The following is a 26,343-nucleotide window of genomic DNA, read 5'->3' on the forward strand; positions in this document are numbered from 1 at the left end:
TATACAGTAATGACTTTTGAGGGCCCCCAATTATATTTCGCCTAGACTAGGGCCCCAAAATGGCTAGATCCGCCCCTGGGCCCCTTTACAGTAGGGCGGGAGAGAGTGCAGGAACTGGTATGAGGCAGACTGAGGTACAGTAAGACACACACACACACTGCAGGACCATACAGGTGTTCACTCATTTATTTATTTGCATCCAACCCAGCCGGTGCTTTGTTTTTTTTTTTTTTAAATGTGTCTCTGCCTCCTCTTGGTTGAGAGATGGAGTCCTGGAAGTTGCCAAGGAAAACACAGATCTTATTTCTGTTGAGTTTTTCTCTTGGAACTCTGTATCTGCAAAGCATCCTTCTCCAAATCCCGGTGTGCAGTTGCGGGGAATGCCGCAGCGATGGCCCCTGGTTCTCTGCCCGTTTCCAGGCAGCACATCACCCACTGATGACGAGGAACAGTGTAGTGAGTCCAGAGGTGTTTCAGTGGTGGACGGTGAGTACCTCATTCCTTATGCCTGTATTCTATGGCAGTATTCTAATGGCAGTATTCTAATGGCGGTATTCTAATGGCAGTATTCTAATGGCAGTGGTCTATGGCAGTATTCTATGGCAGTATTCTATGGCAGTATTCTATGGCAGTATTCTAATGGCAGTATTCTAATGGCGGTATTCTATGGCAGTATTCTATGGCGGTATTCTATGGCAGTATTCTAACGGCGGTATTCTAATGGCAGTATTCTAATGGCAGTATTCTATGGCAGTATTCTAATGGCAGTATTCTAATGGCAGTGTTCTATGGCAGTATTCTATGGCAGTATTCTATGGCAGTATTCTAATGGCAGTATTCTAATGGCAGTATTCCGGGCAGTATTCTAATGGCAGTATTCTAATGGCAGTATTCCGGTCAGTATTCTAATGGCAGTATTCTGTGGCAGTATTCTAATGGCAGTATTCTGTGGCAGTATTCTGGTCAGTATTCTAATGGCAGTATTCTAATGGCAGTATTCCAGTCAGTATTCTAATGGCAGTATTCCAGTCAGTATTCTAATGGCAGTATTCCGGTCAGTATTCTAATGGCAGTATTCTGGTCAATATTCTATGGCAGTGTTCTGGTCAGTATTCTGGTCAGTATTCTAATGGCAGTATTCTAATGGCAGTATTCTAATGGCAGTATTCCGGTCAGTATTCTAATGGCAGTATTCTAATGGCAGTATTCTATGTCAATATTCTATGGCAGTATTCTGGTCAGTATTCTATCAGCTTTTATTGTCACTGTCTTTTTTTTTTTTTAAAACCCAAACCACCACCAGCCCCCCCCCCCCACCTATGTTTTCTTTTCTTTTTTTTCTTCTTTTCTTCAAATTTATTCCGTTTATTATTATTATTATTATTATTATTATTATTATTATTATTATTATTATTATTATTATTATTTAAATATTCTCAAAGCATAGAAATAAGGACAAATGTAACATATAATGGAGAACAATAAAAGGATAAAAAAAGGATAAAGAAAGACTGTACAAAAACAAAGTGTCCCCCAACGTTTCACACAACATATTTACTACCCCCCCCCCCCACCCCCAACACCCATCCCCAGGAGGAATTATAACTTAATTGTGTATTGATATACATAGAAGTTATACCTTAAACATTTCAGAAATTACAGGAAAGAAAAAAATCCTAATGCCATCCTAGGGGTGGGCGATATGACGATATTATATCGTGAATCGCGATATTGAGTAAAATATCGTCTCGAATCTGCCAAAGTGGAGAAATCGTATAGATCGTCTTGCAGTGAAGATGTTTATTATCAGTATCAGAGTGACGTTTTCTCACTTGTGTTGTTGTCTTCACTTCATTCTTTACATTATTGTATTCCACTTGTACACTTTATGAGAGTATCATCAGTGTGTTAACATTTTATTGACTGCAAATTACAAATTGCAAGTATATGAAAGTTGTTTTTTGTTGTTTTTATTTTTTGGATGGAAGATCGTGATAAAAAATCGATATCGTGATTTCATGTTAAAAAATCGTGATACAACATTTTTGCCATATCGCCCACCCCTATGCCATCCTTCACTTTTTTTCTTAGACTTATTGTCACTTTCTTCATATGCACAAGTTATACAAGGAACACTAAGGCAGGGCTGGACTGACAGTGTGGCATACCGGGTATTTTCCCGGTGGGCCGACGCCCCTCGAGGGCTGATGCCCCTCTTAAAAAATATATATATATATATATACGTATATTTTTTACAAAAGAGACCGGCGGCCCACAATGTTATTTTGACGGCCCTCGGCCAGGGCAGTTCTAAGGCGTGGTATTTGCCAGAAATATGATATTCCAGCCCAGGTGCCCCCTCAGATATAATAGACTCTAGCCCCACAAAAAAACGCGTAGCGCGCCCATGAAATCGCAAATAGCGGTTCAACAAAACGTTTCAACAAATCGTTTTTCCCCCACACACTCTTTGATGCATGTTTGTATAGACATGGCTGTGAACTGGGACATGTGGGGTACCATTCGAAAGCTTACGTTCTCCTCTTTCCTATGGCATGCATGATCCATGTACATTACAACAACAATGACACATAGAAGCAGAGGTGTGCTTTTATATCCTGAGGAAGACAAAGTCTCAGAGAAAATGCACTGTATTTCATTCACTTGGTTTTCCTTTTTCAAGTTGCGTACCAATGGAGATTTGTAATTATATACCTATACTCTATAGTCCATGTGATAAATAGATTTGTTTTGATAGGCTACCTCTGTGGTTGGGCTGGTGGGGTTGTGATTCAAGTGTAAAAAAAATCCTTCACAGTCTCTGTCCATTCCACCAACAAACTTTTAATTCAACATGACATATCCACAAACTCTTTGGTACACAGAAACACGGGGTGGATATGAATATGTATACCAAGTTTGGTGTATCTAGGTAGTAACCCTAGTAGAGAATTAGGTATTCCATGGATTGATATTCAGGACGCCTGTGCGCATATTTAATGAGCTAGGGCCTAATTTGTCAAGTCAAGTCAAGTCAAGTTTATTGTCAATTTCTTTACATGCACTGGTCATACAAAGAATTTGAAATTGTGTTTCTTGCTCTCCCATGCAGACATAGACTAATCTAGGTAAGGACATAGACAGTATAGACATAGACAGTACTCATACATGGACATAGACAGTATGGACGTAGACATTGCTCATACAGACATTTAAGTGCAAGACTGGACAACAAAAGACTTGTAGAGAACATACATTAAGAGGAGGTATTTTGTTGTGCTTTTCCTAAAAAGTCCTTTATAGCGTTCTGACATAGTAATAGTAGCATTTGAAGAAAATAAATAATTAAAAAAAAAGGTTTATTAAATACACCAGCAGCAGTATGTGTGTGTGTGTGTGTGTTTGTATGTGTTTTGTGTGCGTGTGCGTGTGCGTGTGTGTGTGTGTGTGTGTGTGTGTGTGTGTGTGTGTGTTTAGTGCAGGTAGAAAGTGCGGTGTGCCTGTGTGTGTGTGTCTGTGTACCTGTGTATGTGTGTGTGTGTGTATGTGTGTGGGTATGAGTTGTTTGTCAGTGTGTGTATGTTTGGGTTTAGTGCAGAAAGTGCAGTGTGCTTGTGTGCTTGTGTGTGTGTGTGTGTGTGTGGTGTGTGTGTGTGTGTGTGTGTGTGTGTGTGTGTGTGTGTGTGTGTGTGTGTGTGCATGTGTATGTTTTGAGTTAGTGCAGGTTGAAAGTTCAGTCACAGATGTAGTAGTGCAGGTGGAATGTTCAGTCGCAGATATGGTGGTGGGGGGGGGGGGTGGGGGGGGGGGGGCGTTGTCAGTGGCCTGGCTGGCTAGAGGCTGACAGTGAAGGGAGAGTGGGTTGAGTGTTCAGTATCTTGATTGCTTGATGCATCGTGCTGCTTGCAAGCCTGGTGGTACGGGAACGGAGGCGCCTGTACCTCTTTCCAGAGGGCAGGAGGCTGAACAGTTTGTGTGCAGGGTGGCTTGTGTCTTTGATGATCATCAGTGCTTTCCGGGTGAGGCGTGCGGTGTAAATGTCCTGCAGGGAGGGGAGTGGTACTCCAATGATCTTCTTCGCTGTGTTCACAACATGCTGGAGTGTCTTCCTGTTTTTCTCCGTGCAGCTTCCTCCCCACACTGTGATGCAGCTGGACACGACGCTCTCTATGGTTCCTCTGTAGAATGTTGTCATGATGGAGGGTGTAGCACTTTCCTTCTTTAGTTTGCGCAAGAAGTAGAGACGCTGATGGGCCTTCTTCGCCAGTGATGTGGTGTTGGTGGTCCAAGAGAGGTCGTCGCTGATGTGCACTCCAAGGAACTTGGTGCTGCTCACTCTCTCCACAGCATCACCGTCGATGGTCAGTGGTGGCAGTTGTTTTTGGACCCTCTGAAAGTTGACGACAATCTCCTTGGTCTTGTTGACATTCAGCAGGAGGTTGTTGTCTTTGCACCTGTCCAGCAGGTCTACTTCTTCTCTGTAGTGGGTCTCATCGCCCTTAGTGATGAGGCCCACCAGTGTTGTATCATCCGCAAACTTCACTAGATGGTTAGTGCTGTGGGTCGTTGTGCAGTCATGTGTCAGCAGCGTGAACAGCAGGGGGCTGAGAACACAACCTTGCGGAGCCCCCGTGCTCAGGGTCAGGGTGCTTGAGGTGTTATTCCCTACCCGTACTGCTTGTGGTCTCTGCATCAGGAAGTCCAGCAGCCAGTTGCAGAGGGAGGTGCTGAAACCTAGTTTGTCCAGTTTTCTGATTAGTTGTTGTGGTATTATGGTATTGAATGCTGAGCTGAAGTCAATGAACAGCATTCTCACATATGAGTCTTTATTGTCCAAGTGGGTGAGGGCTGGATGGAGGGCAGAGCAGATTGCATCCTCCGTGGATCGCTTGGCTCGGTATGCGAACTGGTAGGGGTCCAGGGTGGGGGGTAGGGTGGCTTTGATGTGTGACAGGACTAGCCGTTCGAAGCACTTCATGATTATGGGCGTCAGTGCTACAGGACGGTAGTCATTGAAGCATGATGGTGATGATTTCTTCGGCACGGGTATGATGGTAGCAGCTTTGAATTTGCACAATACATTTATAAATAAATAAAATTCTGAAAACTTCCAATACAAATTTTGTAAGGTTTTATGTCCATTACAAACTGGAGCAGTTTCATAGTCCTATCTATTAAACAATTTTTTTGGCCTATCTTGAAGGCTAATGTCAACACAGGTCTGATAATGACTTCCTGGTCTAATTTAGTGTTTTGCAGAAAAGTATGCAAAAATGTTCCATGATGTCTTCTTTGGAATGTAGAGAACAAGACCTTTGTCTGTTGTCTTTGCCTGTTGAATGTGTGGGTTTGATGTAAAAATCAGTCTCTATTTTGCTGCATAAAGTATAATATTTAGGCGATTTTATGCCAAATTCATGGCCCCACTCATACAAAATACACAAAATAAGCAACCAAACGACTTTTAATACATTTTTCTGTAACTGTTTTGAAAGAAGATATGTAAACGGAACAAATTCTGAAACAATCTCAAAATCACCCAAATTTTGGAAAAATGGCATTTGGGGTGTGCAGTCTCACCTTAAAGTACGTTTTCTCTCTAGGCCTATACCATGCCAAGACAGACATACACAAGACTAACATTTTACAGACTGACATAAAGTGCAAGACAGGACAGGTAACAGTGATGGGCTGGTAACAATAAGTGATCAATAATAAATCACTGATTCTTGAAAGTTTGGCAAAAACATGTCCCTGCAGTAAAATATTAATTCTGTTGAAAATCAACTAAATTTTCACAAACAAAATGAACCCAGGTAATGGCCAAGGGGTCTGTCACACGAATACACAGTTGTTTGAAATATTTAAGTGTAATTTTATTACTTTTCATGGCTATAAACCTGTCCACACCCTGTAAAAACGCCTGTCCCAAGGACTGGCATCATCATTTCAATTGACTTAAAATACAAAAATCACTAACAGAATTGAACAATATCACCATGATGTGGAAGACCATATTAAAGTGGTTCTACAGATGTGCACATAGTGGATGTAAAACAATATTTACTATTATTTACTAATTGCTCAAAATGTGTCCAGCATATTGGTCACCACCGTCAGATTTTTTCTAAAAGACAATAAAATCAGGTATGCACAAGGTAATTTTCATTACTGAGAACCCCTTTCAAACCTTTAGCTCTACTGCATACTTCACCATCACTGAAGCTCCTGTAAGTTTACTATTTTGTCCTCAATTTGTTAATTTGTTTGGACACTGGTACTGTCCCAACCATAAACTGTCAACACCGTCGGGGGTTTTAATAGTATTGTATTACATTAATGTTAATAAATATATTTTTTTTCAGAAAAGGTATGAAGCACCCAAGAAACAGAGCGAAAATGAAATGGCTAATGTGAACAAACAATGCATAATATTTAAAAGAGTGTTTTTTTGTCTCACACCGTCAGATGTCACCACCGTCAGATTTTGTTCTGCTCATCATGTTGTTCCATATTTTACTAAATTGTGCTGGTTAATGAAACATTATTAGGCATGTTAGTAATAATTGTGATCCAAAATGATACTCTAGCCACCACTGAGGTGCATTTGGAGGTTTTTTTGTCAGAAAACCTGACGGTGGTGACATCTGATGGAGTTCACCAAAAAACACGTTTCACATGTTTTTGACACGTTTTAAGAATATGCATACAATAAGTATCTACAGTTATGTTGAATTGTTAAAGTAATTCACTTTAATACAGTAAACATGTGTTTTTACTTCTAATTCTGTCTGCCGCTGTTGACAAAACAAGAAAGAGCCCATTTTATGAAAAATGTTAAACATGGGGAGCTTGGCCAATGCATTCCCTGCACAGCCAAGACCTACATCTATGATAATACACCTCTTTATTTTGGATTTGAACAACTTAAAAGCTGTTTTTACCACATTTTCAACAACCAGTGGCTTACTTCCTAGATAATCTAACTAATGAAGTAAAAACACATGCTCATACTGTGCACACACAAAAATAAAGTGTTTATGCAAGATGCCATTGACTTGAGAGGGCTATTTATTTTGCTAAATGCAGATACTAATTAGGCCACTTTCACCACTCTCAGATTACTGTCACCACCGTCAGTTCTTAAGTCACCACCGTAAGAAGGAGTTTTGGACATTTTAAAGGAATGTGCTTACAACATTTTCCTTAGGAGTTGTTGAAATATCAAAGGAATAGCCAATTTAAGCCTACACGAATATTTGTGAAATTACAAAAAATTGTTTGTTGTATTTAGGCGTTAAGTAAGCATCGTATGACGGTACGTATTTTAAAATTAGAACACATGAAACAGTATTAAAATAGAACAAAAGTGAATTTTCAACATTTAAAGGCATATGTGTGAACCAAAAAATACACATAATCACTTAAAAACTCCAGATACATATGCAACCAAATCAGTACAATTTTAATAACTTTTAATTGTGTCTGACGGTGTTGACAAAAAACAAAGTATGATCGGAGAAAAGCCTGATTTCTGAAAAAAATACATAATGGGGAGATTGGCCTTGTGCATTTCTGAAAAGCCAAGACCTTAGTCTACGAGGATATACCATAACATTTTGTAATTCACTTTGTTTTTTTCTGTCAACATTACAACCTGTTTTAGCCACTTTCTCAAGAATCAGTGAAATACAGTACAAAATATAGCTGCAAGCAGCAATGCGGGACCAAGCAGTGAGTCCGCCAAAGTTGCCTCGACGAGAGGGGGAGAGGGCCCAAGACGAGGGAGAGATTCAAACTGGGGAGCAGCGCCAGTGCTCTCTCTCTCACTCTCGTAGCCTACGGACGACAGCAACCGGCCCAACAGAGACAGCGAGCCTTGCCCAACCACGAAAAACGAGGCTATATCGTGACTGCACCACGAAGCATATAGTTGATTTTTGTGCGAGACTGGGCTCAATGTAGGGTTGCACGGTATACCGGTATAAGAAAACCTAGCGCGGTACTAAGGCATTTAAAGCGGTACTATACTGCGTTTCAAAAGTACCGGTATGCAACAACGTGACAAACGGCAACAGCTGCTGCTTATAAACACTCCATTTGCAACTTTAACTTACAGTTGGAATAGTATCATGCTATACTGTATGCAGAATTTGCACAAGTCACATTATTGTTGATTGCTTTTGAATCCATCCTGTAAAATAGCCTCTTTGGCTGTAGCAAGTTAACTAAACATGCTAGGTTACGACACAACTAGCTCATTTACACGGAGGGAGACACAGAGAAGAGGTGGCTTTCCTGCTGCTGCGTGTGGGAGTGAGTGAGTGAGTGAGAGAGAGAGAGAGAGAGGCGCTTCTGATTGGAACAGTGCGAGTTTCTTATTAACCCCTGAAGTGCTGGGGAACAGCAAGTAGTGGCTGTAATATTGAGTTGGGGTTTTGGTTAAAATCTACCAGCAGTGAAAACAAGCAAATGTGTGAGAAATAATTCACTGCACATTTACTAACAGTCCATATCATACCATATGTGTGTTATCCAAATAAATATCCACTCATGTTCTTGTATTTGGTGTCATTTTAACAAAATGATTTGAATGGCATTATTAAAAAATGCTGCTGTTTCAGTGCAGAGTAGACTATTATGATAGTGTTATATTGAGATTGAGTGGGGGGGGGGGGTGGTGTTTGCCAACTGAGGTGATATAAAGCTTCAGTATTCAGTATACCTATTTTCCGAATCTATGTTCACATAGTAATTCATATGCAGTTCATGAGGGTGAAACTCAGTTACTTGACTCTGGTGTACCACATGTGCCCTGTGCTGAGAGGGAAGAGTGTAGAAAGCTGCTCTACTGGAGCAGGTGACTTCATGAGAACGCAGAGATAAGACGATACTCATCCATTGTATCAGATAAGATCAACTGTTTTTGCATGCCAGGTTTCCAATAATACATTCATCTGCAGAGAAAATATCAGACCTGGCATGTAACAATGTGATATAGGGCATATTCAGATCCAGAGATAAGATGATACTCATCCAATGTCAACATTTCACAATCACCACCTAATTAGAGGGCATTCATTTGATGTGGTTCACATCATCTGCAGAGAGTGCCTTCCTGTTTGGCGACTTTTAGCATGTTTTTGATTGGCTTTATTTGGCCAAACGAAAAGGTCAGCGCAGGATGAAATGGATAACTTTTGTTCAGCTCTGTCCAAAGATGATGTGTACCGACATGAAAAAATCCCATAAAATTGAGGGAGGAGAAGCATTTTATTGATTTTCACAAAATTCAAAATGGCAGAAATTCTATTTGGGTGGACATTACATCATAGGGTGCGTTGATTACGTCTTGGCCCAAGGATTCCAAAGATATCAAGATGTTTAATATTTGGAATGCAGTTCAAAAGTTACAGGCAGAAATCTGCTGTTGGCACTAGAGGGTTGGGTGGGGACCTAAGGGGAGTGCTAAATTTGAGTATTTTCCTACATAAGATCATATGGGCTAACTTAAACATCCCATAGGTGAAAAACAGGTGCTAATGTAATGTAATAATATGTGTCAAATGCCAGTTTTTTTCTTCTATGGGCTGGCATAAACATCACATAGCAGAAAAATTGATCTGCTAGCAATTTTTTGCTAATTGCAGCGCTCCCTTAGGACCAAATCTCGCCAATTTTGGTGTGTATTCCTTGGTGATCACGTGTGCCAAGTTTAGTTTGAATACGTTAAAGGGCTGCTCAGATATGAGCTCACTTCATGTTATGCAACTTTCAGACGCGTTTGATTGGCTGTCATGGCCAAACGGTAAGAGGTGTAATAAATTCCTTTAAAGTGTCTTTGCAGAGTAGTCCAGAGATAATCTCTACCAAGTCTTGTGAAAATATGACAACATTTGTAGGATAATAAAATAACATTTTTTATTGAATGTCACAAAATTCAAAATGACGGAATTTGTCTTCCAGTTGACATGACTTCATATGGGACTCACTAATTCGATTAATTTCAGTACTTACATCTTACGTCATACAACCCTAACCCTACTCCTAACCCTAACTTAACCTTAACCCTAACCCTAAATCGCTTGTTTGAAATGTTTGATTACCATGTGACGTACCACGTAAGTACCGAAAGGGCGTCAAACTAGTGGGTCCCAACTTCATATAGTGTGTTGGATTCGGCTTGGCCCTAGGATTCTAGTGATAGTAATATTTTTTCAAATCCGGCGTATGGTTGAAAAGCTACAGGCAAAAATGTAGCTAGAATTTTGACCTGTTGGTGGCGCTAGAGAGTTTGAGATGGGGATCTGGATTTTTTGAGGGAGGTTATTGGAAGGACTAGAATGTGTGTTAAAAATCCTAAAAGAATCTGACAAACGGTTGCTGAGATATGACCTCACTTCCTGTTTTGCCACTTTTGATTGGCTGTCATTGCCAAATGATAAGAGGTATCAAAAATGCTTCAGTCTGAAGATGATGTGAACTTTTTTGCAGGTCATTTTGACAAAAATTGTGGGACAAGTAGCATTTTATTGAATTTTACAAAATTCAAAATGGCGGAATTTCTCTTCTGCGTTGACATGACGTCATATAGTGCGTTGGATTCGGCTTGGCCCAAGGATTCCAGTGATAGTAATATATTTTACATCGAGCAAATGGTTTAAAAGCTACAAGCAAAAATGTAACTGAAATATTGACCTGTTGGTGGCGCTACAGAGCTAGAGCTGGGGATCTGATTTTTGTTGTGGGAGGGCAAGGGATGGACTACTATGTGTGTAAAAACTCTTGGCTATATGCGACAAACGGTTGCTGAGATATGACCTCACTTCCTGTTTCGCCACTTTTACGATAATTTTGATTGGCTGTCACGGCTAAACGATAAAAGATATCCAATATTCCTTGAGACCCCATATAAAATTCAGTCCAGAGATACTATATGCCGAGTTTTGGGTGATTTGGTCAAAACTTGTGGGAGAAGTAGCATTTTAATTGAATTTCACAAGTAATATGTCATGATGACATCACTGACAACAGCATTATATTTCAATATCTTCCAAAAGCGCAATTCTAATGTCACTTTCTCATTTACAATCGGAATGGTGAATGAAGAACAGTCCCCCAAAAGTTGTTGTGGCTAGGCTGACAGCTAGGAAACCTTATTGTTTTCTCCACGGAGGAGGGACCATGAGGCGGGGTGAGGCCATAAGCACAAGTGGAGGAAGCAAGGTCTCTGTAGCAACCCAATGTAAGTAGGCTGCCGGATGTGAGTGCCCGGATATCCGCCCGAGTATTTACGTCAATTTTACCTCAGCTACTCGATTTCTGTCATGTATTTACGACAGTTTAACCTCAGCTACTTGATTTCGGTCCGATTTGAGTCTAACTGAAGATGGAAGGGACATAGCCATGCGTAAATGGAAGGGACATAGGTGCCGTGCGTAGAGCCCACAGCAGATCGCCAATTCAGCGACACCAGAGAGGTCCTTGATCTCCCAATCAAAAGTGGCACAAAAATGAAATACAAAAATGAAATTATAACTTAAAACCTAATTGATTTGTGTGTGAAAATTAAACTGTCTCAACCGGGGCACATACTTGATTTGGGTGTGAAAATTAAACCGTCTCAACAGGGAATCCATCAAAAGATAACGGCATTACTTTCTCGTCAGCATTCTTTTGTTTTTATTATCCAGGAAGACTTAGCTGAAAACTGCAGCAGTCACCTTGCACAGTTCTAGCTGCTCTGAAGCGCGTGTGTGTCTAAGCAAATCATCCTGCACATTCGCAATGTTAAATGAAAAAGTTTGCACAAGACTATAAAATAGATGCGTTGTCACAGACACTGGAATAGCACGTTCCGGAAGGCATTTAAGTCACAAGTTTACCCACTCTATATGTTATCTAGCACTCGGGAAGTTTCTGAGTTTTACTCCTTACATTAGTGAAACATAACATTAGGATAGCCTACAAGTTAAAAGAATATCTGGGCATAGCCTTCTCCCCGCGGAGTTAGAAAACTGCAGTTATGCAAAGCCAGATTGGTGACTAGAGCCTGCCTAGTACATTTAGACATAGCCTACTCATTTAAAGTGTTTATGAAACGAAAACAAACGGTCATTCCCATTAAAGCCTTGTTTTTTCTGATAGCATCGATGAGACTTTGAACCCAATCATCCTGGAGGAACTTGTGAAAATGGCAACTCAAAGTGTGAATTCTGTGAAATTTGGTGTGACTAATGAGCTGGGCTGTGACATCAAAGAGGAGAGTCCCTGGTTTGCTAGTATGGCGATGTGAGAAAACAACACACATTTGATGGACCCACATCTTATAAAGGAACCAAAATTCTGATACAAACATCAGCGTGTCGAAAAACCACACATCCAACCTCATGAGAAAAAAAAACAGCAGCACAAATCTATTTCAGAGGCACTGATACATCTGCAGAAAGTGACATGTCTGACAGGTGAAGTGACGATTGTTGACATAGCCTGACAGTTCTTATGTTTATGGTTACGGTTGCTAAGGGCGCTTTGCCATGACCCAAAGATGACATGGCGTGTGTATTTGTTGACAAATGGGGGGCATTTTGATTCAATTGCGCGATATAGTGTGATTGAAATGCATGTAGGCTACATGCAAAAATATCATCAACTAGAGAAAAAACGGAGGTATTAGGCTGTTGGAAAAACACCCTATATAGCCTGAGTCCTCAGCATATTTTTAGCGTTTATCATTATTATTATTTTTTGTGCTCAAAGTCACAGGCGTTGCGTGTCCCTCAGCCTGACTCTGAGGACGAGGTGTGTCCAAACGTCAGCCACACATGCACCACAATACTAAAAACAAACAATCAACGCTTCAAAGTAGGCCTACGCTATGTGCATCTCCGTTTATTCGCTAAGGGGATCAGGGAGCATCAGGGAGCATCATGGCAGGTTACAGGGGGTGAAGGGGGGTGTTTCCCCCCATGAATGAGAAATTAATTAGGGGCGCTCAAATATATATATATAAAAATAAAAGTATGAGGGTGCACCCACGGAGGTATGAGGGTGGAGCGCCCCTATTTCCCCGTTCAGAAAAAGCCCTGAGTAGCCCAGTCTGTGACCGAGAGCACCACGCTGATGCGCGGATATCCTCCCAAAACCAATATATTGACCAGTTGGATGGCAATCAACAAAAAGTGCATATTCCGAGAGCATTCGCAACGGTTTGGCATGTAATGTGCCTTTCCTGAAAACAACATACAAAGCAGATGGACAAGGTAAAACAGGGGCAGTTTCAGTCTGCACGCCGGCGATGTCAATTGTTGGAACTGCTTGAGGCAATAGCATTCTCTTCAGTCCAACCATGCCCGCGACCTCCACATTTGTGGTGAAGCACAAGGGGTGGAAATGTGCAGAGCACAACAGTGACCACAAGCTTGCTTCAAAACCACGCATTGGATCCACAGAGCCCTAGCTTGATTTAGCCTTCTCCTTGTTGGCCACAGTTCCATCATTCTTCACAGAAGGGAACCAACAAGGCAGCTGGCCTGGATGGTGTGACACCACCTACACTTAAAGGGACACTGTGTGAGATTTTTAGTTGCTCGTTTCCAGAATCCATGCTACCCATTCACTAATGTTACCTTCATCATGAATATTTACCACCACCATTAAATTAAATTAAAATTAAAGTATTCATTATGACTGGAAAAATTGCACTTTTCATACATGAAAAGGGGGATCTTCTCCATGGGCCGCCATTTTGAATTTTGAAAAATGGTCCGCCATTTTGAAAAATGACTGTAATTAGGCCATAATCCAAAATGTTGATTTATTACTGAGTAAACTTTCATGAAAAGGTCAAATTTGGCAATAGGCGCCACCGTTTCAATAAGCAGCATAGTTGCTGTACCTTTTTTGACCATTTCCAGCACAGTGTCCCTTTAAGAACTGTGCCAACGAACTAACAACCATCCTCTGTTTCATCTTTAACTGGTCCCTTAACTGTGTTACTGTGCCCGCATGTTTTAAATCTGCCATGATCATTCCAATACCCAAAAAGAATAACAACATCACCTGTCTTAATGATTATAGACCTGTCGAGCTCACCTCTGTTGTCATGAAAGTGTTTGAACACTTAGTCCGTACATTTTTGTCACACATCACACTAGACCCTCACCAGTTTGCCTACAGGGCAAATAGGGGAGTTGATGATGCCGTCTCACTCAGCATACATTACAACACCTTGCCCATAAGTCCACCTATGCCCGTATCCTATTCATTGATTTCCGCTCTGCGTTCAACACTATCCTGCCCATCAGACTGCATAATTCTTCTCTGTCCATAGGTATCAACTCTTCACTCTGTCACTGGTTACTTAACTTCCTGTCAAATAGAACACAGTGTGTTAAAATCCATCATAACATTTCTTCAATCAGAACCTTGAACACGGGCGCGCCACAAGGTTGTGTGTTATCACCCCTGCTATTCTCTCTACAGTATATACCAATAACTGTTTATCTCACTCTCCATCTGTCAAACTCAAAAACTCAAAAGTCAAGAACATAATTTCTGACCCCACGCACCCAGCACACCATCTATTCACTCTCCTTCATCAGGGAAAAGATACAGCAGCATCCCATGCAACACGTGTGCGCCCTGTATTTTAACGAGAACACGTTTTGGTGAATTTGCAAAGTGAGGACATGTTTAAGTAAATTGTGCTCATGAGGGATAAAACGTGAGTACGACGGTATTACAGTGAGTACACAACATTAGTAGGTGTCGAGCGCACGATTTAGGTAGCCATGCACTCGCTATATTTTAACGAGAGCGCAGTTTGGTTAAATGTGGGCGCGCTTTGGAAAGTGGGTGCATGCTTTCTCGACACCCCAATTTATTTCACGTGGCTACTAGTGGGGCTCTGTAAGAATGCTAGGAAACACTACCACTTTTTTATATGGTCTATGTAAGTCTGTTGTTGCCCAGTCTTGCACTTTATATGTCTGTATGGGTATTGTATAGGTACTCTAGGCGTAATGTTTACTGTCTTGTCTAATTATCTATGTCCACACATAGAGTCTAGAGTCTATGTCTGCCTGCATGGGAAAGTAAGAAACATAATTTCAATTCTTTGTATGACCAGCGCATGTAAAGAAATTGACAATAAAACCGACTTGACTTGACTTGACTAAACAAAATCTGTGAATCTGTGTTTTAACAGCGGCTGCAGCGTGGAAATGCGCGACGGGATGAGTACGAAGACGTTCTGAATAAGATTTTTGAAGCCATCCCGGACAAGGAGATGTACAGGGACGCTGGTCCGGCCCGCTGCAGGGTGTGCTCCGTGGTGGGTAACTCTGGCAACCTCCTTAACTCTCACTATGGCCCTATGATTGATAACAGTGATTTTGTCTTCAGGTAAGTCAGCCTGATCTCCAAAAATTCCGTGCTCCTGGACACGGATGTTAAGGACACGAAATCTGTGTCCAGGAGCACGGATTTTGCCAAAATTCCGTGCTCCTGGACACGGAATTGTTTTCCATGCTCCTGGACACGGAATTGTTTTCCGTGATGGGCACACGGAAGTGCTTTCTATAGGCTATTACCACAGCACTGTGTTAACTCTATCATTACAAAATATATATTTTTGAGAAATACCTTTTCCAGTTGGAAAGCGTAGCTTTGTTATAAGATAGCACATTTTCAATGAGTATAGTTGCAAAACTTGCTCTGGCCACCATCCTACACAGTGCACACTTAACAAAATGGGAATATTGACAAAGCAAGCTCTGTGGGCCCATCATGGAAAGTACTTCCGTGAAACTAACACAGATTTTGTGTCCCAATTGTCGGCCTATCATGTCACGGAATTCTCTGAGATTAGACCGAAATAGCAGCAAGTCATCTTGAATAGGTCTACTTAGGTGGTAAATATTGATGAGAAAGATAATAAGTGAATGGGCACCATAAGGTCTGGATATAAACTACTTACAACATCCCAATATCTACTCTACCTTCAAAGCAACAAGGAACGGTTCAATTAAGTATATAATCAATTCGCTCAAGCAAATAGAGTTCTTCAGTAACGCGGAAGCACGTAGTAGATTGTAGTCTTTAATGTTAGCATTTAAGGACTTCCTGGTTCGTATCGGCTTCCGGCCTCCATTGAGAATGAATAGGGGTAAATTTCAAATAAGCTCCGAGTGCAAGCACGCGCTTAGCGAACCCCCGCAAACTGTCGAGGGTGTTAAAAATAGGCTGTAGGTATGACATGGTTGATCATTTTGTGTCAAACTTCGACATAAATACGATGCTGCGTCCATATGCTAAACCCGGAAGCTTTTGGCGACTACAGAAGCGGCGCCTGTATCTAACGGCATGTACGTGCGGAGGGTTGTACCCATGGCAACCAAAGGAAAGTATGTAGTTCGGAAGTTTTAATGATCAGAAAGGGGTTAGCAATATTGAATTATAATCGTCATGATTTAACATGTGAATACACCAACATGATGATACGATCCGTTCCACTAATGAGAAAGGGATGCGGGGACACGCTAATGTTCGTTGTTGCCGTGCAACTTATATTTTTGCCAAACCTGAATCTCTATGGCGTTTTGCAATGTAAAAAAATCGCCATCGAACCGGTAGTCCAAACGCCGCATACAAGTTGACGTCAACGCTGAAGAGCTCTATTGTTTTCATACACTTTGGGTGCATCCCAATATGTGACCTTGCCTCCTCCACTTGCCTCCTCCACTTGCTTCTCGTCATGATGACATCACTGACAACAGCATTATATTTCAATATCTTGCAAAAGCGCAATTGTAAAGTCTTTTTCTCATTTGCAATTGGGATGGTGAATGAAAAACAGTCCCTCAAAAGTTGTTGTGGCGAGGCTGACAGCTGGGAAACTTTATCGTTTTCTCCACGGAGGAGGGGCCAGGAGGCGGGACGAGGAGACAAGCACAAGTGAAGGAGGCAAGGACACATATTGGGATGCACTCCTTTGCCCTCAACATTGCCCCCTTTTATTTCCCTTTTTTTAACATATAGAATAAATCGAGGTCCCACCAAAGGCTTTGAGCGGGATGTTGGATTTAAGACTACTCATCGTGTTATGTACCCTGAAAGTGCTGTTCACATGGACAACTCCACGCACATGGTCTTCTTCGCCTTCAAGATGAAGGACCTGAAATGGTTGGTTAGTTTGGCCACCAAAGACCCCATCAAACGGTACGTAAATTATAGAGACGCACCGGATCCTGATTTTTTCGGATCCTGCCGGATACCGGATCCACTGCTTAAGATCCTGCCGGATTCGGAACCGGATACCGGATCCTACAAAAGGGTTGAAACATAAAGTCTACTCTTACACGTGGGCCCTTCTTTATTACGTTGGCTCAAACAATTTTTTAGACTCTTTGGCTTATTGCCACACTGCCTGCAACGGCCTCTTCCAAAGGGCTTTCACTCCATACAGTGATTGGGGTTGTGAAAGACTGACTGAAAAGCCTAGGCTAGAGATGCACCAGACCCTGATTTTTATGTAACATGCCGGATACCGGGATACCGGATCCACTGCTTAAGATCCTGCAGGACCCGGATCCTGCGAAAAACCCTATTATCCTGCCGGATCCGGAACCGGAACCGGATCCGGTGCATCTCTAGTAAATTCATAAATGCCTTGGCAGTGTGCAAGTTATGAAAAAAATCAGAGGGAGTGATGTGCTGTATTTTACTGAAAATAGAATTGATGTGCTGAATTTTACTGTAAATAGAAGCAGGGAGCTAACAAGGGATGCACGATGTGAATTTTTTTGTCCGATACCGATATTGATATTGCGGTTTTGGCCGATAACCGATATTAACCGATACCGATGTTTTTTTTTTTTTTTTTTTTAAAGAGATGACAATGATGCAAACAAACAGAATTTTTGAATGTCCTCTTATTTCCAAAAACACTTTTTAACTCCCTGTGATAAAATTAGATAAAAAATAGAGACAAAATAGAAGACAAACAATGAAAGTCACCGTCAAGTCCAATCTTTTAGAACCGTAACATATTAAAAAACATCGGCCCAGATGTCCGATACTTTCAGAAATGTCAAATATCTGCTGAGGCCGATGCATCTGGCCGATACATCGTGCATCCCTAGAGCTAACCATGCCTCAAGAATCACATCCCGAATGAATGCAAATACATTGTCATATATATTGTACCAAAATTTTGAAAAAGTGGTTATATAAGGCAATTTTGAGACGAAGCCTGCACACGGTCTAATTGTCTATACGTGGGTTCTAAATTTTGTTTATAACCTGACTGCGCGAACCTAGCTGCGCACAACTCAACCTCTGATTGTTGGAAAGAGCTGTCGGTCAAAATATTAGCTCATGTGGTTGGCTGCCAGTGTTTTGCCCCTCCTCATAACATCGGGTTGATAAACATGAGAACCCATTATTGTATTTGGGTATGCTGAATTCAAATCTGCAATATGCCGAGCTGGGAGAATGGGAAGAACCTGGATATTTCGTCCGGAATGGGCGTGGTTTGTACGTAGTCTATGCTAATTAACTAGGGGTGGGCATAGATTAATTTTTTTAATCTAGATTAATCTCACTATAATTATGAAATTAATCTAGATTAATCTAGATTAATCTATATCAAAATGGCTCATTCAGAATAGGCACGATAGCGAAATAATGCCGAAAAAAACCTTGGGGTTTCTTAAGACAGATAGCGCATTAGACCAGAGCTCATCTTTTTTTCCAAAATGCATCTCATCTTCAAAAAATGGTCATGTTGATACTTGGAGATGAAAAAATCACAGCAATATGTGTAAAGTGTGTCCAATATGTTAGGAAGCATTTACAGTTATAAGATACTGAAATTTCAAAATGAACAGCGCTATAAGTTGTAGAGGCAAATACAGATAAATCTATCAAACATTTAGGCTATTTAAACAATATTACCTCAACAATTCAGCATTTCTAATGGGCAGAGAGAGAGAGAGAGAGAGAGAGAGAGAGAGAGAGAGAGAGAGAGAGAATCTGCCACTGACTGTTAAAAGGAGCAGCGGCTCCTTTAAGAGAGGGAGGAGCTCTGCGCGTAGTAGGCACAGCAGCCCTCAGCAGAGCCAGGCTACTGGATATGCCTATCTAGAACCTACAACACAAACATTCAGCGAGAGTAGAACCTATTAACCTATGGACAGTTTCAGTTTGACAATCTTCAAAATGCATTGGACTATCACACGGAATGTTTTGCAATTATAGCACAGGCAAGATTTCTGGAAGTTGTTTATGTATTCTATGCAATGCGTGAGGAAATGTAGGCTATGTCGGGCTGGTAGAGACTCACCTCAAACAATAACGTCTCTTTAGTCTACCACTTATGAAAAAGCACTCAAACAACAACTACCACGGCAGAGGGATTAATGTTTTCAGCATGCAAACACTTCATATTTAGTAGGTCTGCTGAAACAACAGGTGGAGAGAGGAGAAGCGACTGGAGCGCAGTCTAAAAGCGTCTGTCAATTAAATGCTATGGTGACGTGCATACCCAAACTCCAAACCTATATTTTGAGAATAGATTAACGTGCGATATTTTCTTTATCGCGCGACAAGAGTCTCACATTATCGCAGCACGTTAACGCCGATAACGGCCCACCACTATAATTAACTAATGCTAATTGCATTGCTAAAAACTAATGCTAATTGGTCCTGGTTGACTAACTAGGCTAGCTCACCACTCTGACTTTTAAACTTCAGCAATGGATTCAGGGCTGGACTGGCCATTTCCCGGTGGGCCCTGCACCTTTGTGGGCCCCTATTTTCAGATATGTAAAACATTAAAAAAAAAAAAAAAAAAGATAACCCAATCACTGTGCCGCGGCACACTAGTGTGCCGTAAGAGATTGTCAGGTGTGCCGTGAGAAATTCTTTTTAATTTTTTTTTTAACAAATTCATTATTATCATGCCTATGTCATTTTCTATTAGTCTCTGCTGTTGACTGGCCTCCTAATCATGTAATAATTCCTTATCACTAGGTAGCAGCAGGTAGTGAAAAGCATTGTAGTAAAGATAAGAGAATTAGTAATGCATGAATGTGATTGTTTGACAGGTTCAGGTAGCGCCAGTGCGTGTGGGTAGAAACGTTTTTGAAACGAAAAATAAACTCAGATCTGGGTCCTGAACAAGGCCCTGGACAAAATTCAGACGCAGATGATAGATGGCAAATACCGTGAGCTTGAGGCAATACAATGAGAGTAGCCAACATTTCATTTGGATTTACTACGGGGGGTGCAACGGCACCGATTCCAGTTTGCTCCTATGTGGTGAAAAAGTATCCAACAGTGCTATGTTACCATTAGCAAGCTTAGATGCCATCTCCAAACGAAACACCCTTCACTTCAAAACAAGAATGCCTATTTTGTTAGTATGCATAAGCAGACAGAACCAGGCAACATTTATGAGAAAAAACACAAAGGTAAATGACAGAGCCCAAAGCTAGGTATCACATAGCTGAACTTGTAGCAAAATCAAAAGTCCCAAACAGTGCGTAGTAATCACATCTGGGTTTCTTTCCTTTACTCTGCTTACAAAGCCTTTGGTGCGCCCGACCATGGCTGCAGTTCCATCAGTGCAGGCACATGTGCGGTTTTCCGACTTAAGTCCTCTTTTTTCAAGATATTCTGATGTGACCCGAAACATGTATTCTCCTGTTGTTTTTTCTGGCAATGCCTTGCAAGATAGGAAGTTTTCTCTGATTGCGTCCCCATCCACAAAACGCACATTGGCCAGTAGTTGGGCATGTATTCCTGCTAATGCTTTTGGACAGAATAACAATTTGTAAATAGTAGGGCTACTTTGAAGTTTATAGCCTCTTTAAGAATTGAACATGTTAAGTGCACTTTCTATTTGAAAGAGGAAATATAAAAGATGATATAAGTAACCGTTTTGTGATTTGATTGGTATTCAATACACTTTGATAAGAATGGCTATATTGTTATAATATAACAATATAGCCATTCTTATCAAAGTGTATTGAATACCAATCAAATCTACATGTACTGTATATATATATATTATATAGGCGCGGCTACAGAATATAATTTGTTCTCATTATTTCATCATTTTTGGTTGGTGGTGTGCCGCGATATTTTTTCAAGGGAAAAGTGTGCCTTGGCTCAAAAAAGGTTGGGAAACACTGAACTAGCTCATCACTCTGACTTTTAAACTTCAGCAATGTACTCAGGGCTGGACTGGCCATCTGGCATAGCTGGCATTTCCCGGTGGGCCCTGCACCTTTGTGGGCCCCTATTGAACATCTGGCATACCGGGCATTTCCCGGTGGGCCCCGCACCTTTGTGGGCCCCTATTGGACATCTGGCATACCGGGCATTTCCCGGTGGGCCCTGCACCTTTGTGGGATCCTATTGAACATCTGGCATACCGGGCATTTCCTGGTGGGCCCTGCACCTTTGTGGGCCCCTATTTTCAGAAATGTATAATGTATAATAAAGAACCAAACACCAGCATTTCAGGTGTTGTTTATGACATTGTCGGCTACGTTTGGACAAGGAACTGGCCATTTAAAAATATGAGTTTTTTTTAGATATTCAATTTTTAATTTTTCAATTCATCATAATTCATATTCTGAGGGTTGTTGTATCCCAAGCTGATTCTGTAATATGTAGAGCCGGAAAAGAGCTTTCAAACAACACCACAGACATGTTTTTGTGACTAACACTGACTGACATAATCAAGGCTGAATGCATAGTGTCTTACCCTCATTTGTAAACCTTCGCTAGGCTGTTTCTCCCCTAATATTCATGTCAGATTCAAACCAATGCAGTTCTGGGGTGCTACCTCGCTACTAAAAAGGCACACAAAGTATGAAATCCGAGTCGGTCGGGTCCCAAAGTGTCTGATTTCATGTGAAATATATGAACTTTATTACAGGCTCTAGGCCCAAGAGGCAGACACACATCATAGTATACATAGAAAACAATAATATATAAAATAGGCAGGAAAAGAAAAGGAAAAGAGAAAGTGAAAAAAATCAACAAGCGATAATGTCTAAGCATATACAAACATATCTGTCATGACAGTTAAAAGGCAGCCATACCAATGCTTCCACATATATGATTGATATTGGATAGAGCTGCATCTGGAGCTTGTGAGAATCATTATAATACAGTTTTTAGACTTATCCAGACGGCACATGAACTTAAACATTAGGTTCCTCAAGAGACCAGGTAAAGTACAAAGTCCTGAGTCACAAAATTATTTACTAGCACTGCAACTCCTAGACTTTTTCAGCAATATCCTCAGACAGTCATTATATGCCACGTGGAGTTTGCGCAATGTTTCTTTTTTGTAGGTGACCCATAATGAGGCTGCATACATAGGGCTACAGTAGGCACGAAACAAGCTTATTTTCACATCATCAGGACAGTGGTGAAATGACCCACTTTACTAGGGCCGTCAAAACTAATCGATGCGTCAAAGGATCGCGATCCAGGGCATTGACGATTCAGCATCGATTCGGCCACAAGCCGGATCGATCCTGTGTATTAATACATTTTTAAAAAATCATACCCGCACCTCCCATTTTGCCTCTCCGCCCTCCCTGTCTTTTCTTTCAATTTCGGTTGCCAGTGCATCACTACATCCAAAGGGTTGGTGCTGCCCACTCTCTCTCTCTCTTTCTCTCTCTCCTAGGGTGACCAGCTGTCCGGACTTCGGCCGGACAACCCCGCCCCTTAACTTTCTAACCTAGCGTCCTCGCGCGCACCCATTGCTTCGACTTGCCGAATCCCCGCCTCCGTGGAGAAAACAGTGAAGTTGGCTTTCTAAACTGTATCCAGAAATCAGGGAACAGCGCTGCCATCTTACCTCAGACTAACTCAGCTGCCAACAACAGTTTTACTTGTAAAACAATATTTTTTGGGGGAAGGATTTTCGCATTTCATTACCTCACTCCGATAAAGGAGTCATCAGTAGGCTACCACTAACTTAATATTGTATCAGAGACGGCAGGTTACGATAGACAAATCCTTCCGTTGTTGTCTGTGTAGGCTATTTCATATTTTTTAAAAATGTATTTTAGTCATGCATTCACAGGCCTAATAGCCAACAATTAATTTGATTTACTTTACTCAAAGTTGGTCAGAAGTCTGTTTATCAGCGGTGTTTTAAGGGAGGCAAACCGCTTCTGTCAACCTTTTTTTCAATGACCATATTCATAGACTGTGCCCTACATCGCATGACATGCACCTATGATTGATTATGCAAAAAAGCTTCTGGAATCTTTGTCTTGGAGCACTTTTGTGTTCCCACCAATGTCAAAATCAAAGTTTCGCCCTTGGTGCCCATGCTTTTCAATGATGGGTGACATGTTTAATTTCCCCCGTTGTGAACGAATGGGATAACACGGCTTGGTTTCATTTTTCGAGTCGATCACACATGTAATAATTCGCAGGCGTTTTACTGCCATCTTTTACTGACACTTTACTTTTCTTATAGCATCCATCTTAGGTCGAGAAACTGGCACCAAATATTTGCAAATTAAGATACCAACCTCCGAGACACTGATAACACAAAGTAGCCTAGACCCATGCGTTTACAAAATATATATAGACCTATTGTCCTTGATTTCCCTCGGGATTAATACATGATAGCCTAAAACAGGTGATGCTGTTCATCACACGGTTCAGTTAAAACTCCCCGCGCTCGTGTTTGCATTAGAACTAGAGCTAAAATGCCACTTTCGCCCCTCTAGCCCTCGAAATGTAACCTCTAGCGCAGCTTTGCCGGTAGGAGGGGGGCGAGACTAACGAATGGCTGAAGTCAGGTCAGGAATACTGGTCGCGACGTGAAGGCATGCGGCAGTCAAATATTTGTTTGCATGGATCTACGTTGATTAAATCAAACAAGCTTCGTTGAAATAAGACAACTTCAGGTAAGACAGGGTAAGACAGGTAACTTCAGGGTTAAGCGCCAAGGTAGGCTTTGTAGGTTTTTTGTATAGGCCTATGTGTTGTTCCCCTATGAATCCTTTTTAACGCATTGGTGCAGCAACCAACTTTGGCAAATCGCATTGAACTAACAAGCTCGTGAAATGCACGTATGTGGTGGTTAGCCCTGCGCAGTGGCTATTCAGCAGATAGGCTAGGCTGCATATTCTGGGCCAGTGTGTAGTTCTAAGCTATATCGCCTACAGTAGGTTGCCGATTTCAGGACATAGTCAAGTAGGGCCCAAGTTATTTGACAACTGTTCAGTTCCTCCCTCCCGCCCCGACCCCTAAACATTTTACCTAGCTGCTCCCGAAAAATTGCCCCTTTCGTGGCATGCAGCATCTAAAGTTTCACCGTCCTTCATCACATTAATTGAATAGCCAATATGCACGCAGTGATCCATGGCCGTTTCCACATGTCTCCCCAAGTTTCACCCTTGCCAAAGCGGAACCATAGCCTATCGACGAGAAGGCTGGCTGTTTAAAAATGAATCTGTTTCGGACAAGGATGGGGCCGCGCCATCTTGGTCGTGACAGTTCTCTTGGAAATGGAGGAGGCGTAGAATGTGTTAGTAATCTATGGGAGGAGGGCATTGAGGTCGATTTGGATAAGGTGGTTGACAAACGAATTACTGTTGGCTGCGGTTGCGCCCACACAGTCGCCTCTTTCTTTTTCTTTAATTGCACATTACAATAATATTAATGCTTGAGCTCAGCCCTAGTGGGGTGCGAATGTTGTGAACAATAACAGACAATTAGACTAGACGTTTGTAACATCAAGCATAGCGTATGGGTAGAGGACCTCGACATAACCCCGTCACAAACTTGTGCTCCGTCCCTGCGCATCGCAATGCATCGTTGAATCGGATCGGATCGGATCGAATCGAATCGTTACCCTCCGGATCGTAATTGGATTGAATCGTGAGATCATTGACGATCCACACCACTACTTACTAATTAAATCATAAACTAGATTCATTTAGCATGGGAGTAGAGTATGTCACATAACTAAGTGCACCCCTCATATTTTTGCAGATATGTAAGTATATCTTTTCATAGGACAACATTAAAGAAATTTCACTTCGACACAATGATTAGTGACCTGTTAACAATAAATGACCGATTAAATGTGTTGTTCACTCACAAAAAAATCTAAATACAGCCATTAATGTTTTACGACACGTAACAAAAAACAAATCCTGTTTTTTACACTTTTACATTTTGAGTCTGCACCTGGCTAAAATAGATGGGTGTGAGATTTATGAATATTTATGAATGAAATCCTATGGAAAGTATCATGATCTGCTTAAGTAGTCACAGTGCATGTTGACATGCATGTTTCTTCAGATTTCCAATGTTGACCCCATTCATACATCCCCAAAGCATGTCAGCCCCACTACCATGCTTGACTAGCCAGATGGTACACTTTTTTTTGTAAAACTCACTTTGTTTACCACCACACATGCTTGACACCATCTAAAGCAAATTTCTTTATCTTGGTCTCAAGAGAGGTGAACAGACCAAGGATATGAATCACTGGAACCATGTCGTGTGGTCTGATGAGNCCAAGATAAACAAAATTTGCTTCACTTGGTGTTCAGTATGTGTGGTGGTAAACAAGTGAGTTCAAAAAGTGTATCATCTGGCTAGTCAAGCATGGTAGTGGGACTAACATGGTTTGGGGATGTATGAATGCCGTCAACATCGGAACACTCTTATTGGTTTTCATGCATGTACTGTATGTGTGCTTTGGAAAGGAAGAAAGGAGTCGCACACTGGGGCTGAATGCAGAATCAAAAACTGTATTAAACAAAGCCGAAAAAAGTAAATTTATTTAACCCCAAATTTATTTACTTTTTTCGGCTTTGTTTAACACAGTTTTTGATTCTGCATTCAGCTCCAGTGTGCAACTCCTTTCTTCCTTTCTTTGTTTCAAAATGTTTGTCCCCTGTCTGTCGGTTTTATTTACTTTTTTATTTACTTTTTTCGCTAGGCCCCCCACATTTGGGCTTGCATGCCCACCCACAGGGACCCCGGTTCGAGGGCTGGACTGGCCATTTCCCGATGGGCCCTGCGCATTTGTGGGCCCCTATTTTCAGAAATGTAAAACATTAAAAAAAAAAAAAAAAAAAGATAACCTGTTTCCCAATCACTGTGCCGTGGCATACTAGTGTGCCGTGACAGATCGTCAGGTGTGCCGTGGGAAATTCTTTTTTTTTTTTTTTTTTTTTAACAAATTCATTATTATCATGCCTATGTCATTTTCTATTAGTCTCTGCTGTTGACTGGCCTCCTAATCATGTAATAATTCCTTATCACTAGGTAGCAGCAGGTAGT

The 26,343-nt window shown here is 41.3% G+C and overlaps 1 protein-coding gene across 1 annotated transcript in view; it reads left to right on the top strand.

Annotated features, from left to right (window-relative positions):
- The first annotated feature begins 208 nt into the window (after positions 1 to 208).
- LOC134450508 (CMP-N-acetylneuraminate-beta-galactosamide-alpha-2,3-sialyltransferase 1-like) overlaps positions 209 to 26,343 on the top strand; it is a 36,563-nt gene continuing 10,428 nt past the window's right edge. Inside the window, exons 1-3 of the mRNA XM_063200349.1 lie at positions 209 to 486; positions 15,209 to 15,405; positions 17,041 to 17,220. Coding sequence (XP_063056419.1) covers positions 265 to 486; positions 15,209 to 15,405; positions 17,041 to 17,220 — 599 coding nt within the window. The 5' untranslated portion in view covers positions 209 to 264. The remainder of the gene's footprint in view (positions 487 to 15,208; positions 15,406 to 17,040; positions 17,221 to 26,343) is intronic.

This window comes from Engraulis encrasicolus, chromosome 6, assembly GCF_034702125.1.
Source record: "Engraulis encrasicolus isolate BLACKSEA-1 chromosome 6, IST_EnEncr_1.0, whole genome shotgun sequence".
NCBI classification, from domain to species: domain Eukaryota; kingdom Metazoa; phylum Chordata; class Actinopteri; order Clupeiformes; family Engraulidae; genus Engraulis; species Engraulis encrasicolus.